The 18,122-nt window shown below is 45.6% G+C and overlaps 2 protein-coding genes across 2 annotated transcripts; both read right to left on the bottom strand.

Moving 5' to 3' along the window:
- Window positions 1-261: 261 nt before the first annotated feature.
- Window positions 262-11,234, bottom strand: cdc27 (cell division cycle 27). Its single transcript, XM_069676123.1, has 20 exons — window positions 11,102-11,234; window positions 7,375-7,450; window positions 7,009-7,156; window positions 5,951-6,076; window positions 5,777-5,874; window positions 5,523-5,668; window positions 5,207-5,427; window positions 4,624-4,723; window positions 4,137-4,246; window positions 3,875-3,974; window positions 3,615-3,795; window positions 3,245-3,417; window positions 2,702-2,854; window positions 2,397-2,477; window positions 1,951-2,078; window positions 1,718-1,835; window positions 1,480-1,608; window positions 1,140-1,214; window positions 910-1,039; window positions 262-648 (listed from the first exon to the last, which is right to left on the bottom strand). The coding sequence occupies exons 1-20, from the start codon at window positions 11,126-11,128 to the stop codon at window positions 557-559; spliced, it is 2,412 nt and encodes an 803-aa protein (XP_069532224.1). The 5' UTR covers window positions 11,129-11,234; the 3' UTR covers window positions 262-556.
- Window positions 11,235-11,702: 468 nt separating this feature from the next.
- On the bottom strand, window positions 11,703-13,691 carry gh1 (growth hormone 1). Its single transcript, XM_069675795.1, has 6 exons — window positions 13,682-13,691; window positions 12,893-13,026; window positions 12,582-12,698; window positions 12,354-12,497; window positions 12,111-12,257; window positions 11,703-12,021 (listed from the first exon to the last, which is right to left on the bottom strand). The coding sequence occupies exons 1-6, from the start codon at window positions 13,689-13,691 to the stop codon at window positions 11,959-11,961; spliced, it is 615 nt and encodes a 204-aa protein (XP_069531896.1). The 3' UTR covers window positions 11,703-11,958.
- Window positions 13,692-18,122: the final 4,431 nt, after the last annotated feature.

Below are 18,122 nucleotides of genomic sequence, written 5' to 3'. Positions count from 1 at the left end.
TGGAGGTGGAGAACAAATACGGAGGTAAAAGAGAGAACACATCACACTAATCAGATTAAACAAACAAATGCACATCATTCATTCTGTAAATAAGAAATCTTAAATAATAATTAAATACATTTATAAATAAATCCAATTTAAAATGAAAGTAAAACAAAAGTCAGAGCAGCTTTGAATGCTGTGTCATGTGACCTCCACTCACCTGGCCCAATCAGAGCTGCTCTGACTGTTGGTGACAGGAACAGGACAGACAGCAGTAGGCGGGGTTTACATATTTTTATTGTTTATTCCATAACGATGATAAAAAGAACATAAAAAACAGCTGTGATGTCAGAGGACAAGCTCGATGACATACGAGGAGGAGGAGGAGCAGGGGGCGGGGCTTCAGGGCAGCAGCAGTCTGTTTCAGCCATCAGAGAACAAGAAGGAGCGGGGGCGGAGCTAAACTGAAGATCTGTCGTCAGAATGTTGCCTAGCAACAATACTCCTCCGGGTTATCAGAGTGGGGGTGGGGCTTGGTTCAAGCAGGGGGTGGGATTAGATGAGAGAGGCGGGGTTAAAGGACGTCATCACTCTCAGCCGTGTGGAGCTGCGTGTCGTCAGCGTCCGTCATGATGCTGCTGTCCTGACTGTCGTCCACCTCCGCTGCTAAAGACAGACAGACGGGTGGAGAGAGAGAGACAGGTACAGATATAGAAAGAGAGAGGAGACAGGTAGTGAGAGAAAAAAGGTAGAAAGAGATAAAGAGATGGGGAGAGAGACAGGTGGAGAGAGAAATGAATCAGCCAAAAGAAACCAGTCTCCCAGTTACGCTAACCAGTTAGCAGCTACAAGGAAGGCTAAAGCTAACCGAGTCTGCTAAGAAACCAGAGTTCCCCTGCTATGTCAGTTACCTGTTACTTGTCTCACCTTCATCCTCTGGCAGGTATCTCTTGTCGATGGCTTCTTTTATCTGGTTGTTTGCTCCTTTAGGATCCAGATCCATCGCCCAGCTGAAGTTCATCAGAGCCAGGTGAGTCTGGCCCAGCTTCTTATACACCTGAGGGGAGACAGGTGGACAGACAGGTAGGGGTTCAGATCAGCAGTGTTCATGAAGGGGTGTGACTGTGAGAGGTTAAAGGTCAACAGGTGTTTGTTACCTTTCCTATGAGGAAGTAAACCAGAGACTCTTTGGGAACAATCTGCTTCAACTCCTCCAACTCCTGCAGCGCAGCCTGCAGAGAGACAGACAGGTCAGGAAGAGACAGGCAAAAGACAAAGACAGACAGGTCATCATCATGATGACAGAAAGACAGACAGGTCAAGTAAGAGATCCAGGTCGTGGTGACAGAGAGACAGACAGGTCATTGAGACTGACAGGGCCAGAGAGACACGCAGGCAGTTCATTGAAGGAGACAGGTCCAATACAAGCAGCAACAGTCGGGCCAGAGACAGGTCGGTGATGAGAGACAGGTCGTCATGGTGACACAGAGACTGTACCTTGTACTTGTCGTTGGCGAACAGTATGGATGCTCGGTGGAACTTGCAGAGCGGGTTCTTGGGGTCGATCCCGATGGCTCTGTTCAGAGTCTCTAAAGCTGCATCGGACTTCTTCAAGGCATGCTGCACCTACACACACACACACACACATGTATAATAACTGTTGTAGAGGAGAGGATTACTGCTACATGCTAACAGAGCAGTTGTGTTAGATAGAGGATGCTACAGGCTAACATACCACTCCGATGTGACAGAGCAGCACAGAGCTCTGAGGGTTGATGCTCAAGGCTTTCTTAAAGTGGATTTCTGCCAAGTTGAACTTCTCCTGTTTGTAGTAAATCATCCCCAGACCGTACCTACACACACACACACACACACACACACACACACACACAGTCAGACATACATATACTGTATATACATGTGTTGTCCACTTTATGTAACATTTGTTAGTTAGCATGGTTAGCGTACCAGGCGTTATAGTGTCTGTTGTTGACTCGGATGGCGTTACGGAAGCAGGCGAGAGCTCGGTCCAACTCCTCCGTCAGGACAAACTCATGACCCAACAGAGTGTAGGCATACGCAAAGCCCGGGTCAACCTGAGAGACAGGTACAGAGAGAGACAGGTTAGAGAGACAGACAGGTGACAGATGGGTACAGAGACAGTGATAGAGACAGATGGGTCACAGAAAGAGACATGCCGACCCAGAGAGAGACAGTTTGCAAAGAGACAGAGGGGTAACAGAGAGACAGGTCACAGAGAGAGACAGACAGGTCAGAGAGAGAGAAACAAGTACGTAGAGACAGGGACACAAACATTTACAGCCCCAGAGAGAGACGGACAGAGAAAGACAGGCAGAGAGACAGGTGAGAGAGACTAACAGTAACTAACAGTAAACATGGTAACAGAAGCTCACCTGGATGGCCCTCTGGAAGAACTTGATGGCGATGTCATGCTCTCTCTGCAGACTGAAACAATTACCTGCTACACACCAGGCCTGCAGAGGGACAGGTAGTCAGGCGGGTGGTCAGACAGGGAGACAGACAGGTAGTAAGACAGAGAGACCAGCTATCAGACAACACCTGACATTTCTTAATGAAAACGAAAACTTTGTGGTGGGGCGTTGGTTGGGTCTTGTCTTATGGTCCATTAAAAACTATAGTTCAGAACGGTCTTTGGACAGATGTGTTTGGACAGGTGTGTTCGGACAGGTGTGGTTACCTCAGGACAGTTCTTGTCCATATCGGTCAGGTCTTTGGACAGAGCGGACAGTGCGACATCTTTTTGCAGGTGCCACAGTGTCGTCGAATAAATCTCCATCCCTTCAACTCTGTACGACTCGATCCTGCGAACCTCGCTGAAGAGACGCTCCGCCTACAAACAAACACATCATCATGACATCATCATGACACCACCACAGCAAGCCTCACCTGGACAGAAACCAAATGCGACCACAGCTGATCAATCAGATCTCTCGCTGACACCCAATTCAATTTCAATTTAATAAGCTTTATTGGCATGATTGTCATGGTTACAATATTGCCAAAGCCACCCACTGTCACAGGTATAGCAAAGAAAATTGTGTGAAGGGAATCACCTGTGTGAGGTATGTGATGCTGGGTGTTACCTGTCAGCTGAGTGTGGCACTGTGTCAGCAGTGCGCCACCTGTGTCAACCGAGTCAGGTATGTTTGAACTGTGTCAGCTAATAGCTAGCTAAATGTGTAACCTGCGTCAGGTGTGTTACGTGCGTCAGGTGTGTTACCTGCGTGTACTCGGCCAGTTCAAAGTACGCCCTGCCAATGTGCGTGAGGACCCAGCCGGTGTTGTAGTGCTGGGGAGGGAGGGACGTCAGGATGTTGACGGCTTCTCTGCAGTTGTACGAGCACAGCGCTTGGTAACCACGCCCCAGTTCCCGTAGCAACGCCATCACGCTGTCTGCACACACACAGAAAACATACACGTATCTAAACACTGTTCATGATGTCAGAGTGATGTCTAAGTACACACCTATGAAGCAACTTCCTGTTTTGACTACAGAAGATGAAATCAGTATTTCAGGGATAGTGTTACCTGCAGCAGCTCTCTGGTCCTGAGTGTACAGCGGTATTTCATAGTATTAGTGATAGTGTTACCTGCAGCGGCTCTCTGGTACTGGGGGATCCTGGCGTCGGGGAGACTCAGACTGGGATCCAGTCTCAGGATGTCCAGACTCTCGTTCAGGTTGCTGCTGTTTGACGTCTTTGCTGATTTACATTTAGTTTTTCTGTTTGGGATCTTCGTCGGAAACTTCATCTTTAACTTCTTACTGTTCTCCTGCACACAGAAATGATGTCGGTATATTTACAACAGCATGTTTACTGAGAGTGTTAGTGCTGCAGGATGACTGTCGTACCTTGGCAGTAGAGCTGGCACTTGTAAACAGTCTGGAGCTTCTTCTGGGCTGAACGTTTGGAGGACCAGACATACTGGGACTGAGAACCTGAGGGGAGCCACTGAGAGACAGACAGGTGGTCACTGAGAGACTGGACATAAGACACAAGATGAGGTGAAGCTACATGAAGTCTCAGCGGACATAAAGAGCCCTGCCCCTCTTACAGGTACCCAGCAAAGGGACGTAAGAGGAACGGAGCTCTGTGATTGGTTGCTGTAGTTACCTGGCGTGAGGAGCTGTGGTCTGTGATTGGTTGAAGGGGATGGGAAGAACATCTCTGCTGTTACCGCTCTGACTGAAGACAGACTTTGACTGACTGATCCTGGAGACAGACTGAGAGAGAGAGACAGACAGACAGAGAGACAGGTTAGGAGAGATAGACAGGTGGAGAGAGACAGGAAAGGAAAAAGACAGGCAGGTGAAGAGAAAGACAGGGAAGGAGAAAGACAGACAGGTAAGGAGAGGGAGATGGAAGTAGAGAGACAGCAGGCGAAGAGAAAGAGACAGGGAGAGGTAGCAGGTGTAGAGAGAAGCATGAAAGGAGAGTTACAGACAGGTGAAGAGAAAGACAGTGAGGGGGACAGACAGACAGGTAAGGAGAAGGAGATGGGGGAGAAGACAGACAGTTAGGTAGAGAGACATAAGGTGAAGAGAGACGGCAAAGGAGAGAGACAGACAAGTAAGGAGAGAGGGTTGTATAAGGTGTGTACCTTTTTATTGGGAGCTGTTGACTGCGTTTCCATTGTAGCGGAATAGTTCTGTAGATATGTGGGGTCTCCTGGGCTGGGCTCCAGGGGCAGGATGCCAAAACTACACACACAGACACACACACACACACACACACACACACACACACACACACACACACACAGACACACACAGACACACACAGACACACACACACACACACACACACACACACACACACACACACACTGATTGTTCTGTATGATGACATAATGAAGGCTCACACAGATCAGGTGTGAGTTAAAACGATCCGGGTGTTCACATGAACACTGAAACAGGTTCTTCTTCATATTTCTTCTTCATGTGATTCTACAGGAAGTGATGGAGGACTAATCTGTTTACTTCAAGTTAAAATCCAGCTCCAGGTGCGGACAGGTAAACTAAACAAGAGAACAGTCTGTGTGGTCATGTGTTCAGTGTGATCATTAACTGTTAACTTTCACATTTACAGTGAGCAGTGTTTCTATTGGTCCTCTGATCATGCAACCTTTGACTTGTGAATGTGAAACAGGAAACAAGCTGTAACTCATCATGAACAGGACTCACCTGGGCGTCAGAGGGCTAAGCGCAGCAGGTCCTCCCAGTAAACTCCGCCCACTCTTGGGCTTGTTCTGTTTAGACAGTAGGGAGCCAGCTGACGCCATAGAAACCGTGTTGCCTAACAGGGAGCCGGTCTCCGGGGAGATGAGGGAGGAGTCAATGTAGGAGACTGACAAATCAGACGTCAGCTTTCCATTAGACGATTCTAAATTCAAACGATTTAACTCCTGAAAAGAAAAAACACATTTCATCCGATCATTACGTCTGACTCAATAGATAACTGATTGATTACTGATATCATTGCTGCATTCGTAGTACGTACTAGTGTGTCCTGTGGCGTCTCCATGAGGGCAGTGTCTAGGCGGTGGGAGGGGTTTTGAGCAGGGCTAACAGAGGGAGGGGGCGGGGCTATAGAGGAGTTCTGTAAAGAGGACAACCTGAAGACCTGATCTGGATCTGGTTTCTCTCCTGTAACAGACCACATCCATCAATATATTGATCACATGATGTTGGTCAGTGACAGAGGTGTGTGTGTGTGTGTGTGTGTGTGTGTGTGTGTGTGTGTGTGTGTGTTACCTAGATGACAGAGGTTCTGGAAAGGCGACCACAGGAACGGGTTAAGAGTTAAACTTCTCTGGAAACACTCGGCACCTTTAGCAACACGATCTGTCTTACTGCTCAGAGAGAGAGAGACAGGTGAGTAAAGAGGAAGTCTAAAATCAGTAACAGACTGGGAGGACTGTTTCTTACCAGTAAATATGTCCCAGTAACGACAGCGTGAAGGAGGCGGAGTCTCCAAACTCTGTGATGATGTCATCCTGACTCTTCTGTTTGTTCAACACTCCACCAATCAGAACCTGTTCTCCTTCAGCCAGCCTGAGAGACAGACAGGCAGGGAGAGAGACAGAGATAGGAAGAGAGACAGGCAGACAGAGAGACAGGCAAAGAGGCAAGGACAGAGACAGGCAGGCAGAGACAGACAGGCAGAAAGAGAGACATGCAGACAATGGCAAAGACAGGCAGGCAGGGAAAGAAAGAGAGACAGGGAGAGAGACAGATAGAAAAGGAGAGAGACAGGCAGGCAGGGAGGGAGAGAGAGAGACAGACGGGCAGGGAGATAGGAAGACAGACAGGCAGAAGGAAAGACAGGCAAGTAAACAGGGAGACAGACAGACAGAGAGTAAGACGGGCAGGGAGACAGACAGACAGGCAAGAAGGAAAAACAGCCAAGCAGAGAGAGAGAGAGACAGACAGACAGAGAGTAACAGAGTAAGACAGACAGGGAGAGAGAGACAGGCAAAGAAAGAGAGACAGGCAGGGAGAGAGAGACAGGCAGACAGAGAAGAACAGAGTAAGACAGACAGGGAGAGAGAGACAGGCAGACAGACAGACAGACAGAAAGAAAGAGAAAGGTAGAGTGAGATAGAGACAAATGAAGACAAAAGGCGGGTTGGTTACCTACGTTATATTCGGGATAATGGCCAACCAGGTGCACAGTATCAGAAAATAATGGCATGCAATGCTAACCTTACGTTAGCAAGAGTCAAAGTAAAAACTGCAGATGGAAAATGAACATACAATGTAATGTGACAGCAGGCTGACAACACGACGCAGTGATTCCCACAGAATGTTAGCGTGTTAACAAATCGCATAAGGCTAATGTAGCTAGCACTTTATTTTAGAACAAAGAAATTGAAATACAGCCTGCAGCCAATCAGAATCTAGTACAAACCAACACCATAGAATAATTAGTTGTAACTTGTTTTCTGTGTGTGTTATTTTGTGCGTTTGTGAGTGTGTGTGCTTACTTGCTGAGTTCGACGCAGCATTTTGCCAACAGGAATCGAACCTGTGGTGTGGAGCAGCTGTGAGCCTTCAGCAGCCGGTACGCTTTATATGGCTTCCCAGAGCGGTAATAACATGTAGCCAACAGGTAAAGGGCCTCCTCCGACCTCACTGAGAGACAGACAGGTGTTCAGTCAGACGGACAGGTTGACATACAGACATCACTTGGAGACAGACGGGTAGAAAGACAGAATGGTATTCATGCAGACCTCACTTAGAGACAGACAGGTAGAAAGACACAACAGTAAATACCTAGACTTTACTGAGAGACAGACAGTGAGAGAGACAGGTCAACATGTAGACGTCACTTAGAGACAGACAGGTGTTACCTTCAGCATAGAGTCTCTCAGCAAGAAAAACGGCGTCCAGGTAGGCGTAGTGGTTCAGAGCCTGCCACACTGCAGCCTGAACACAGAGAGACAGACAGGCAGAGTGAGAGAGAGAGACAGGTTTATTATGAGACAGACAAACCCGACATCGTCAACTAGTGCTGACCCCACATCAACTAGTCCTGGCCCCAATCCCAATCCCAATCCCACCTCTTAAACAAGTCCTGACCTCACGCCAAATAGAACCGATCCCACATTGACAATTATTCCTGAATCCCTCATCAACTAGTCCTGACTCGTCAAGTTGTTCTGGTCCCACATTAACCAGTCTCAACCCTACATCTTAAACAAGTCCTGACCCCATATACTCAACTAGTCCTCGCTTGTGAAAGTTAAAAGCATTAAGTGTTGACACACATGAAGGTGTAAGTACACTGATCTCAGACCTGTAGTTTTCCTATAACACATGTAACCAACAGCAGACGTGGTGAGCTCTCACACTGAGCCATCCTTCTGTAACTTTAAAAACGTATTTAAAATCATTTAGGAAACAAAATTAAAAATGCTTATACTCGACATAACAGTTACAAAGTTGACCGAACGGGGCGTGATACAATGGAGGAAGCCCCGCTCTTCTATGGTCTTCTATTTTTGGACAACCCTTTATTGCTTGTTGCAAAGCAAGGAGGGCGCAGGTGTTAAATTTCACCTGTGAGTTTGGAGCTAAGGGCACAAATGTTTAGTCAATGAAAACTGGGGTTTGTTGATGAACATATTAAGTCTAAGTTACGTTGACTAAATGAACTCTCTGCTGCACTACCGAGACATGGTTCACAGACACAGTTTTTAATATACAGTTCAATTGCGCCTGTTAAGCTAAATTCCACAGGAGTTTCATTATGCTTCTTCAATAGCTTTTAACTGAAACCATTATTTCGTGGAAGGGAAGAGAACAGCAGACAAAACCAAAGACAGAGCACAAACTCGGTTAACGATGAGCTCTTCAGCTACAGCAGTTTACGAACTAAACCTCTGACGAGTCAACATCTCCAACTTCTAGCTCCAGCTACGTCTTATGAAGGAAGGCGTGAGCATCGCATGAAGCTTTACTTATCTCCCAGAAATATGTGTTTTTAGAAACAGATAAGATCATTCTTTATTCATCCCACAACAGGGAAATGTACAGAGTCACAGCAGCAAAGTGGATAGTGCAACATTACAATGAAGGGCATATCAAATTAAGTAAGTAAACGAGTGTATCCTAAAAAATATGTACAGAACTAATAAGATAAGTAACAGGCCTAGGACCAGAAATTCAAAATGTCAATGGTCCTAGACCTGACCACCTGTGGTTTGACCTAGTCCAAGTGTTGTACTTCTTTGCTCTCATTAACATTAGCATCAGAGATTTTATGAACTTTTATATTAGAATGTTACAGTGTCATCTCTGGGACAGTTAGCCTAAAACATGTCTCTGGTCTGTACTGGCTCCAATAAATTAAACACACTTAGAAGCACTCAGGGTGGTTTGGTGTATTGGATAGCAGTGGACATCACAGGTTTTTACATACAATGCACTTTTAATGCATTGTGTGTAAAAGGGCTGTAAGAGAGGGAGTGCAGTTCTCTCGAGCTCAGATTAAAGACCACAGATCAGTATCCCCCATATAGAAGTTTCCTCTGTGCTGTGTTGACCTGAACGTTGCTTAAATCTGTTTTGTATTCCGTAATCTTCCTGAGTCCCTGCCTTTGCTTTGTCTGTCAAAGTACTTTGTAAACATTCTGTTTTTAAAGGTGCTATATAAATAAAGTTATTATTATAAGCACCCTGAAGGTTGTATGTGGGCTTAAGCTGAGTGCAGCAGCCTTTTTTAGGCAGTCGCTCACTTCATACCAGCCCAAATTAATCATAAAAAAAAATCGCATAAATGTTCGGAGAGAAGCAGAGAGCGAGCTGGTGCAGAGTCCAGTCTCCAGACTGAAGTTGCTCCTTCTCATGTGGCCCCTTTGGAGGGTCTGTCCTGAACACAACTGTGCTAATGTTGGCTGTGTGACATATGAGGGCATTATTAGACATCACTGTATGTGTGTGTGAGTGTGTGTAAAACTATCCTGCGTTATAAGTGCTTTGCTGGTGGAAATAATTTAAGCACAATACCAGCAACCTGCACTAGAAACCTGGCCCTAAATATGATGTTGTGTTTAAACACAGCAACACGCTGTTCAGTATTATTGTTATCATACATGTATAATACGATAATAAGCTGCTTCCTTTCCCATAAAGGTGATGTAACAAACTATACCCTCAGAATAATCATCAGTATGCAGATGTGTACTGCATTGTGTCCACTGACAAACACAGAGACAGAGGTAGGAAGCCTGATGTGTTAACCTGTGATCACCTGGTTAGCGTACAGCTGTTCAGTGATCAGGCAGGTAACCTGATTAGGTTTCTACATCAGCAGAGATCAACCTGCAGTGACTGATTATTGACTTTTACTGTGATTGAATATATGACGCTTATAAAATCTGAACAGCCACATCACTTAACTTCCAGTGAATAGAGCACCGCATTAGCATAGTCATCTTCAATTTGCTGTGCTAATGTTGCTTCCTGTATTGAAATCACAAACACAACTGTGATTTACAGGTTTAAATACGGACTGGACCTGAACCACCACACTGAACTACAGTCTGTTTTTAGTCCATTAGATTTGGTCTGACTGGCTGACATGGCAGCTAACCAGCTGATGGCTAATATTGTTAACAGGCAGCTAAGTTAGCTGTGGTTAGTTAACGTTAGGAATAAGCAGTTTTAACCAGTTTTTGGTTAACTGTAGCTCCTGTACTGCAGCTGCTCTGAGGTCAAACTGAACACAGTCTAACAGAGCCGTCTGTGTTTTCTTATAAACTTTAAAGGTGAATTTCTGATAACTGGAGCCGCTCGGCTACACGTTAGCCTCGGTGTTAGCCGGCTAACATTACTCCACGGTTAGCATTTCAGCATTAGCACCGCTAGTAATACAAAACTCAATTTGAATTCCAGCTAATTATTATCGCACTGCTCATCAGTAGAAACACACACCTCTCTAAATGACCGTAGCCGATCAGTGCTGTTCACTGGTGTATTCGGCATGTATATATTAAATCAGGCATGGTTTATGACAGAAGAATATGAACTTTAACAAGTGTTTGCGCTGCTACTGTCGCACTCGGCGACGCATTTTGACCTCAGCCACAGCACAGAAACATGAGACAAATATGTGAAATCAATGTTAAATCATCAAACTAAAACATAATTTATCCATTACATCAATGCCGAAGCGACGTGCGGTACCAAGGAAGTCTCAAATGGTCCAAAGAATGATTCCTCTCAGTATATTTTTCTATCAACACCAGCGGAAACCTCAATGTGACAGATTTTTAAAGGTGTCTGGTGTGACCTCTCTGAACTGTAACCACCGGACGTAAGCACACGAACTAGCATTGTGTTTAAGTGATGAGCCCCTCGATAGACCAATTCTCAGTGTGATTATTATACTTTTGACACAAATACCACCCATAAAACCCTCCTTTCTGTTAGCGGCGGGCTGCGGGGCCTGTGGCGGGGGGAAGCTCTCACACCGCGGACTGGACCAGCCGCTGAGGCCGGGAGGGAGCAGAGAGCACGGCTTTCAAAAATACGCCTTACCCTACTCATGACAACGACCTTAACTTGTGTGTTTACCTGGACAGGTTCCTGCAGCACCGTCATTCCGCTTCCACACTCCGTCTATCCGCTCTTGTCGTCTGTTTCCCTCTTTTCTCTCCGCTCTTTCTTCACTTCAGTCTGCTGCAGGAGGAGCTGCGGCCGAACATTTGAACACACCGACCGTTAACAGTCGAAAACATCCGATAAATGCCGAGAAGGGTTCTAGGCCGAGGCGAAGATGAACGACTGCCAAACGGAAACAGCCGAAGTAGCTGCTGCGCCCCCTGTTGGTGCAACGAATGTAACGCGAGTGAGAGCAGTGCCGCCTCCTGGTGGTGTCAGAGAAAACTGTCCTCTGTCACACTACTGCTGATAGTAAATCATGTTTTAAGCGGCAAAATTATATTTAATAAGAGGAAATAACGACTAAACACACACATGGAGAAAGTTATTTTCATAAGTGTGAGGGTTTAACTTTTGGTTGATATTGATACAACTGGATTGATTAAAGGATTAAATAATTTTTACAGGTGTTTTTGTTGTTTTCGAGTTGAATGTTGTTTTATTTTTGTAGAATCACAACGACGTCAACTTGTGGTGTGTTTGATGTTCAGAAATCATTAGCACACAGACACACTTCTGAATGCAACACAGCACAAACTTTATTAGACATTCTGACAGGATGACAACACTTTTATTGTGATGGCATCAGAAAGCCTCAGATTTCGACATTTCTTTAGACTTCAGCAACTAGACGTGCTTCATTAAACCACTGAACAGAGGCTACGCTAACGCTAACGCTAGTTAGCAGAGTAAGAGAACACAAAGGCAGAGCTACAAAACACAGACTGACAGCATCAACGAGGGTGTGGCTTCACTGTAGAGACTTGCAGCTACAAAGTGCAGTTGGCTTCAGGAGAGAGTCGACATTTAGCCACCGTCAGGTAGGTCTCCACCTGTAAACACAAACATCGTTATAAAATCATCATCTTCGTCATTATCTTCATCATCATCATGACATCGTCGTCCTCCTCCTCCTCCTCACCTTATGCATGTCTTTCTTGAAACAGGCCAGCAGTTCGTAGGTTCGTCTCAGTGATTCGTCGGCTCCCAGACTTTGGTAATAGTTTCCATAAGGAGCAAGCTGGAGGGCGGAGCTATCAGGGAAGAGCTCTGCTCCATCCTGATTGGCCTGTAGGATCAGGTGGTTACTCACACAGGTAGGCTCGTTGGTCATTAGTGTGATATGAATTCATGTGTGTGTGTGTGTGAGTGTGTGTGTTCTCACCCTGATCAGTAGCAGGATTCCCGTCTTCAGCTCAGACAGTTTGGCTGAAATCTGGTTCCTCGGAGCAGAACCTCCGGACAGGGAACGACTGGGAAACTCCCAAGACTCAACCAATCGATAGGAGATGGACAACAGCTTGAGAACCTAGAGCCAATGAGAACACAGCTTCAGAACATGGAATGATTCAGACCACAGCGTGTTCTGTGTAGTACTGTGTAGTGGGCCTACCGAGCTGCGCTGCGTCTCATGCTTGTCGATGGGGCTGATGATGTAATCAGAGTTGCAGAAATCTTGTAAGAAGATTTTGTTGAGTTGACGTTGCTCCTCTGTCTGCAGAGAGCTCTCCTAACAGACACAATACACACAGTTATACACACAGTTATACACACAGTGATGGTCAATGACACCACTTCCTGCGATAACGTCTTTTGGTTCCTGTAGTGTGTTGTGTTGTGTTGTGTTGTGTTGTGTTGTGTTGTGTGTATTTTGACTGTTTTGTGTTGTATGTGTTTTGTCCCTGCGAGCCGCCGTACACTCACAAAGTCGGAGAAGAGTCTCTGAGCGAGCAGGTGCAGGTGTTGAACTCTGCTGACAGCGATAGAGAACAAACGCTGGCCGTCTGTGATTGGCTGAGAGGAGACGCCCAGAGACAACACGGACAGCAGGAGGACCACTGAGAGACAGACAGGTGAGGAGAGACAGGTGAGAGATAGGTAAAACATCAGACAGGCGAAATAGAGAGGTGAGAGACATACAAGTGGGACGACAGACAGTGAGAAAGACAGGTGAGACAGACAGACGAGAGACAGCTGAGAGAGAGAGACATTTTAGAGACAGACAGGTGGGATGAACAAGTAAGGTACAGGTGTGGGAGAGACAGGTGAGACAGACATGTGAGAAAGACAGATGACAGACAAACAGGTGTGGGAAAGACAGGTGTTAGACAGATAGGTGTGGATGAGACAGGTGAGACTGACAGATGAGAGACAGGTAAGAGTCAGACTTGTGAAATAGATAGGTGAGGGACAGGTGTGGGAGAGACAAGAGAGACAGACATGTGAGACAGACAGGTAATAGACATACAGGTATGGGAGAGACAGACAGGTGTAAGATAGGCGAGACACAGGCAGGTGAGACGTACAAGTGAGGGACAGATGACAGGCAGATTAGACAGACAGGTAAGAGAGACAGACAGGTGAGATCTGACAGGTGAAGGTCAGACTGTCCCTGATGTTCAGACTCACCTGCTCTAAGGTAACAAACTAAAAGTTAAATAAATAAACTTTTACAACAAAAGAAATCAAAGCAACAAAAACAGAATATCAGACCTCTTTCCATGGCTGCTTCTGGTTCAGGTTCAGTTCTGATTCTGGTTCTGGTTCAGGTTCAGGTTCTGGTTCAGTTCTGGTTCTGGTTCTGGTTCTGGTTCTGGTTCAGCTCTAGTTTATCTGATCAGAGCTCAGACTGTCTGAAGTTTCCAGCTCAGTATTGTGGTTTTATAGAAGAAAACTTGATGATTAAATTCATTGACAGAAACATGAAACTGTGTGTGTGTGTGTGTGTGTGTGTGTGTGTCTGTGTGTGTGTGTGTGTGTGTGTGTGTGTGTGTGTGTGTGTGTGTGTGTGTGTGTGTGCGTGTGTGTTGACCTCTATTGAACATGAGCATCCTGATAATAATATTTAGATGGAACATAAAAAGGCGACTATCGGAGGAAAAGTAAAAAAATCTAAAGAAAAATCAACTAAACTTAAAATAAAAAATAATTTATAAAATCAAAATAATTTCACTGCATCTTTATGTAACTGTATTTATTGTGTATACGTCTACTGTATACACATTTATAGACATATATACATGTTTGTGGTATATACAGTAGACATATACAATAAAAGCAGGTATACAGTAAAGATTCATACAGTCAGTCACAGTCTTTGCTGATATGACACAGGACATGTGAATACATGAATGTGAGCCTGAGCGTAAAAGCGTAAAGAAGTTCGTAGAAAGTAAGAAAATAAAGAAGTTCGTTCAAAGTAAGAAAAAGACGTTCATAAAAAGTAAGAAAATAAAGACGTTCGTACGAAGTTAGCAATTAATAGTGAATTGCACTTACGAACATTCTTAAGAACTTCCTACATTCTTTTCTAACGAGTCTTCCTCAGTTTTATCTTAAGAATATGTTTGTGAATCAACAAACATCAGCAGGTTTTTAACATGGTGCTGAAAACCTGTGGAAATATAAATCCGAATTAAGTTTCAAAGTGAAACTCAAACAGAGATCCATCAAACCAAATGATGCTGAGGACGTTTCTGAGCAGGACAGTTTGAATATTAGAATAAGATTTACAGGAAACACGCGGCTGATGTATGAATGTAAAAATGTCAGCTTTTAGAAAACAGAGTCAGATGTTTGATGTTTTTGTCCTCAGAGATCTGAATTTATTCACACCTGTCACTGATCTGAGGTCAGACCTTTAACAGCTGCATCACACTGTAAACTGAATTTATTCAACGCTCCGTGACAGCGATACGAGCGGAGAGAGAAGAGACAACAAACAGCACACACAGGTTGATCTAATGAAGCTCATTAAACAGCTTGTTTACAGCTAGTTAAAACACAGCAACAACAGGCAGATCCAAAGAAGGCTCGTTCACACGCAGGTCTTTAACGAACTACAGGCTAATCTTCTTAGGCCTGGCTCCCGGCCTGCTGGCTCTCAGCCTGCTTCTCAGCCAGCTCACCAGTCTGTTAGGACGTGGAGCTAGCTGCCTTCTTGTCTTGAAGGGCTCGCCCACTATTCAGTTTTCTGACACTGCATTTCTTGAAACCTTAGAGCAATGTTTTTCCTGTTCAAGGAGCCAACCTGAGGCCCCTCAGACAGTGCTGAAGGGTCCTTCATGCTGTTTGTCCAGCACCACAGAACCTCCACTGCCCCTGTTCCTGCTGAGCTGCCGCACTGCCTTGTTCTTTAGCACCAGAGGGTCCTATCGGGGGCATAAATGCGACATGGTGATTAAGCCTCGTGACATCATACGTCTGCGCTGACCCCCTGCCCAGCACCACAGAGCCTTGACTGCCCCTGTCCCTGCTCCGCTGCAACAGTCCCCTGATCCTGACTCGCAGCTGTGTCCTGCTCCTGAGCTGCATCAGTTTTCCGTCCCTGTGTTGCAGTGCGCTCTGGTTGTAGAGAGACCAAGCTCTCTGATTTCTGTGTAGCAGCAGTCTTCTGAATCTAAAACGGTGCTCTGCAGTTATCTGTGATGGTGCTTCAGCTATTCAGCTCATCTGCCAGCGTTTCAGCCATCAGCCTCGAGTCCTGCTTCCCAGTAGCCGGATCCCTGCTCAGCTTTCCTGGCCCCAGTCTCCCGCTCAGGCCTTCACTGGTCTAGCCCTCCTGCACCTGCCTTGACCTTCAGCAAAACCATCACCATCATAATCCTTGGCACACCAGCCCTAAAGGTGATAACCTCACCGGCTTCCAGTGTGGTAACACCTAGCGCCCCTGTATTCGACCTGCTTCCTGCCCCTGGTGCATACGCCTTCCTGCTCTGCCCCTGTCCAGCCCACGGGCCATCTGCACTCCCTCTATGTGAACATGCACAGAGCCTGAAGAAGAAACCTAATAAACAAAGTTGATAACCACCCTCATGATAACCCTTAAATGGAGACTTCTGACCACTCAAAGCTGCTTTTACACTACATGTCACATTCACCCATTCACAGACTCATTCACACACTGATGGCAAAGTGCCAATCTCCAATCACATACATTCAACATATATTCAATCCCCTATCTCCCCCAGAGGTGCGCTGTAAGCGTTCACAACGACTTTATCTTCTGAGACGGCTCCGCAGCCTCGGTGTCAGCCAGGTATTAGAAGAAGAACCTCGTAGAGAGTTTCATCTTCCAGCCCGGTACGGCCACTTCAACTGCCGATCTAAAAACAAACTCTCTAGGATCAGAGTCATGGCCAGTAAAATAGTCAGTGTACCTCAAACATCTTTGAACCAACTTTACTGAAAGGACGAGGAAGAAAGCGAGGAGCATTGTGGGTGACAGCTCTCATCCTCTCATCGGCCAGTTTGAGCTTCTGAGCTCTGGGAGGCGCCACAGAGTTCCTCTGGCAACCAGAAACATCTATAAGTCTTTTATCCCAAATGTAATCAACATGTTGAACTCCTCCAAGTGATTAACACAGACACAGGCACTGATATGGACTGTTTTATTTTATTATGTACAATGTGATCATTTCTTTGCCCTGTTAATTGTCCTTTTTTGGTGAGCCGGAGACCATTTTCCAGCACAGTGGATATCAACTGTGTGTGTGTGTGTGTGTGTGTGTGTGTGTGTGATCTGACCTTCTCATTGACACATTTCTCTCACTGTAAATATTCACCGTCTGACAGCAGAAACAAGCTCATTCATCTTAACAAACCTCCATCATCCCGTCTCCATGGTAATAATGAAATAAACCGCAGGCCGAAACAGCTCACCTGTGCAGATGAGACGTGGTGACAAACGTCATGATGAAGACAACGTGTCCTTTTGATCCTTCATGTTGGACGTTTTCTTTCGAAAGACAAAATAACACGTGTGTCAGCTGATGAGTCATGTCGGAACTGATAAACATCATGTCGATTATTTCCTCTGAAGAGACACCATATTGGACTTTGTGCTGATATCCGATATGCTGATATGTCCAACCCTTTTTGCTGATTTCGATACCGATATATTAGGCATGTATTCTTTTCCACCTAATTGCAGAGAACATCAAGTCTCCTGTAGTGGATATGAAATCATGCCTACTCTTTGCCAAAAACTGCCACACCACAGACATCCTGCACCCTTCTTCGCGCTTGACGGAAGAGGCGTTGTACAAAAGGTGTCTGATCACTCACGTTTCTGAGCGCACCTGAATGCAGCATCCCCCCCGAAACACGTCAGTGAGGGAGACATGTCCGGACTTGTTTACTGCACCTACTACGGAGACATCAGTGATCGCAGACGGACTCTTTTTATCGTGTGTGCGTCCGTGAATATGTGAGTTAGTTTTGCACTGATGTTTATGTTGCTCTCTGTTAGCGTCGGCTTTGGCTGCGAGTGTATTTTCGGCGTGTTTGATGTTAAGTTGGTGAAATGACGAGAATGTGAGCTAACTGTGAGCTACTTAAGAGCTGTGAAAGTTTAACTTCTGTTCATCAGCTCGAGTTTCTGTGACTGTTTAGCGGTGGCGGCTGGTGAAAAATATTCTAGGTGGGGCTGTGCTGTGCCATACTCAGTTTTTAACAACCATCCCACTACGACAGTTTTAAAAAGTAAACACGGGAAGCAAACTAGTGCATTTACACGGCTACATCCAGCTAGCCTTTCTGGTGTAACAGTATTAAGAAAATCCGCTGGTGTAGGTTTTACCTTTTCACTCGCTTGTTGGTTGATTTTAATATCTGGCTGATCCGGTCCAGTTTCTTTCATCCGTAATTTTTCACTTAAACTTCTCCTCTCCAACGGATTTTGAAGAAGAGAGCGTACAGAGTTGTTTGCGGTGTCAGCGTCCATCATTGTCATTTCCATCACTCATAGACTGATCAGACTTCAACCACCGAGACTAACCGAATTTACCCGATTTCAGAATCGTTCTTCAGGGATTATTTTCTACGACGCAGATTGGCCAAATTCACGTTGATATGCGCGTATCTTGCCCCAGCAACAGTCCCTGATTGGCTACTCGTCTCTGCTTTAGGGGCGCTGCAAAAAGCGCCTAACGCT

Source organism: Semicossyphus pulcher, unplaced genomic scaffold, assembly GCF_022749685.1.
Source record: "Semicossyphus pulcher isolate SPU_LCO1_2020_fin unplaced genomic scaffold, fSemPul1.0.p SCAF_25, whole genome shotgun sequence".
Classification (NCBI taxonomy): domain Eukaryota; kingdom Metazoa; phylum Chordata; class Actinopteri; order Labriformes; family Labridae; genus Semicossyphus; species Semicossyphus pulcher.
This window is presented reverse-complemented; position numbering and strand designations above follow the sequence as displayed.

Bases quoted from the DNA above. Each gene is read 5' to 3' on its own strand.
- cdc27 (XM_069676123.1), bottom strand. From the start codon at position 11,128: ATGACGGTGCTGCAGGAACCTGTCCAG. The intron at 7,451-11,101 runs GTAAACACACAA...CTCTGTGTTCAG, and splicing joins TGCTGCAGGAACCTGTCCAG to GCTGCAGTGTGGCAGGCTCT. The intron at 5,428-5,522 runs GTACGTACTACG...TTTTCTTTTCAG, and splicing joins AGACGCCACAGGACACACTA to GAGTTAAATCGTTTGAATTT.
- gh1 (XM_069675795.1), bottom strand. The intron at 12,699-12,892 runs GTGAGTGTACGG...TGTGTCTGTTAG, and splicing joins AGAGACTCTTCTCCGACTTT to GAGAGCTCTCTGCAGACAGA. The intron at 12,022-12,110 runs GTGAGGAGGAGG...TTGTGTTTACAG, and splicing joins TCAAGAAAGACATGCATAAG to GTGGAGACCTACCTGACGGT.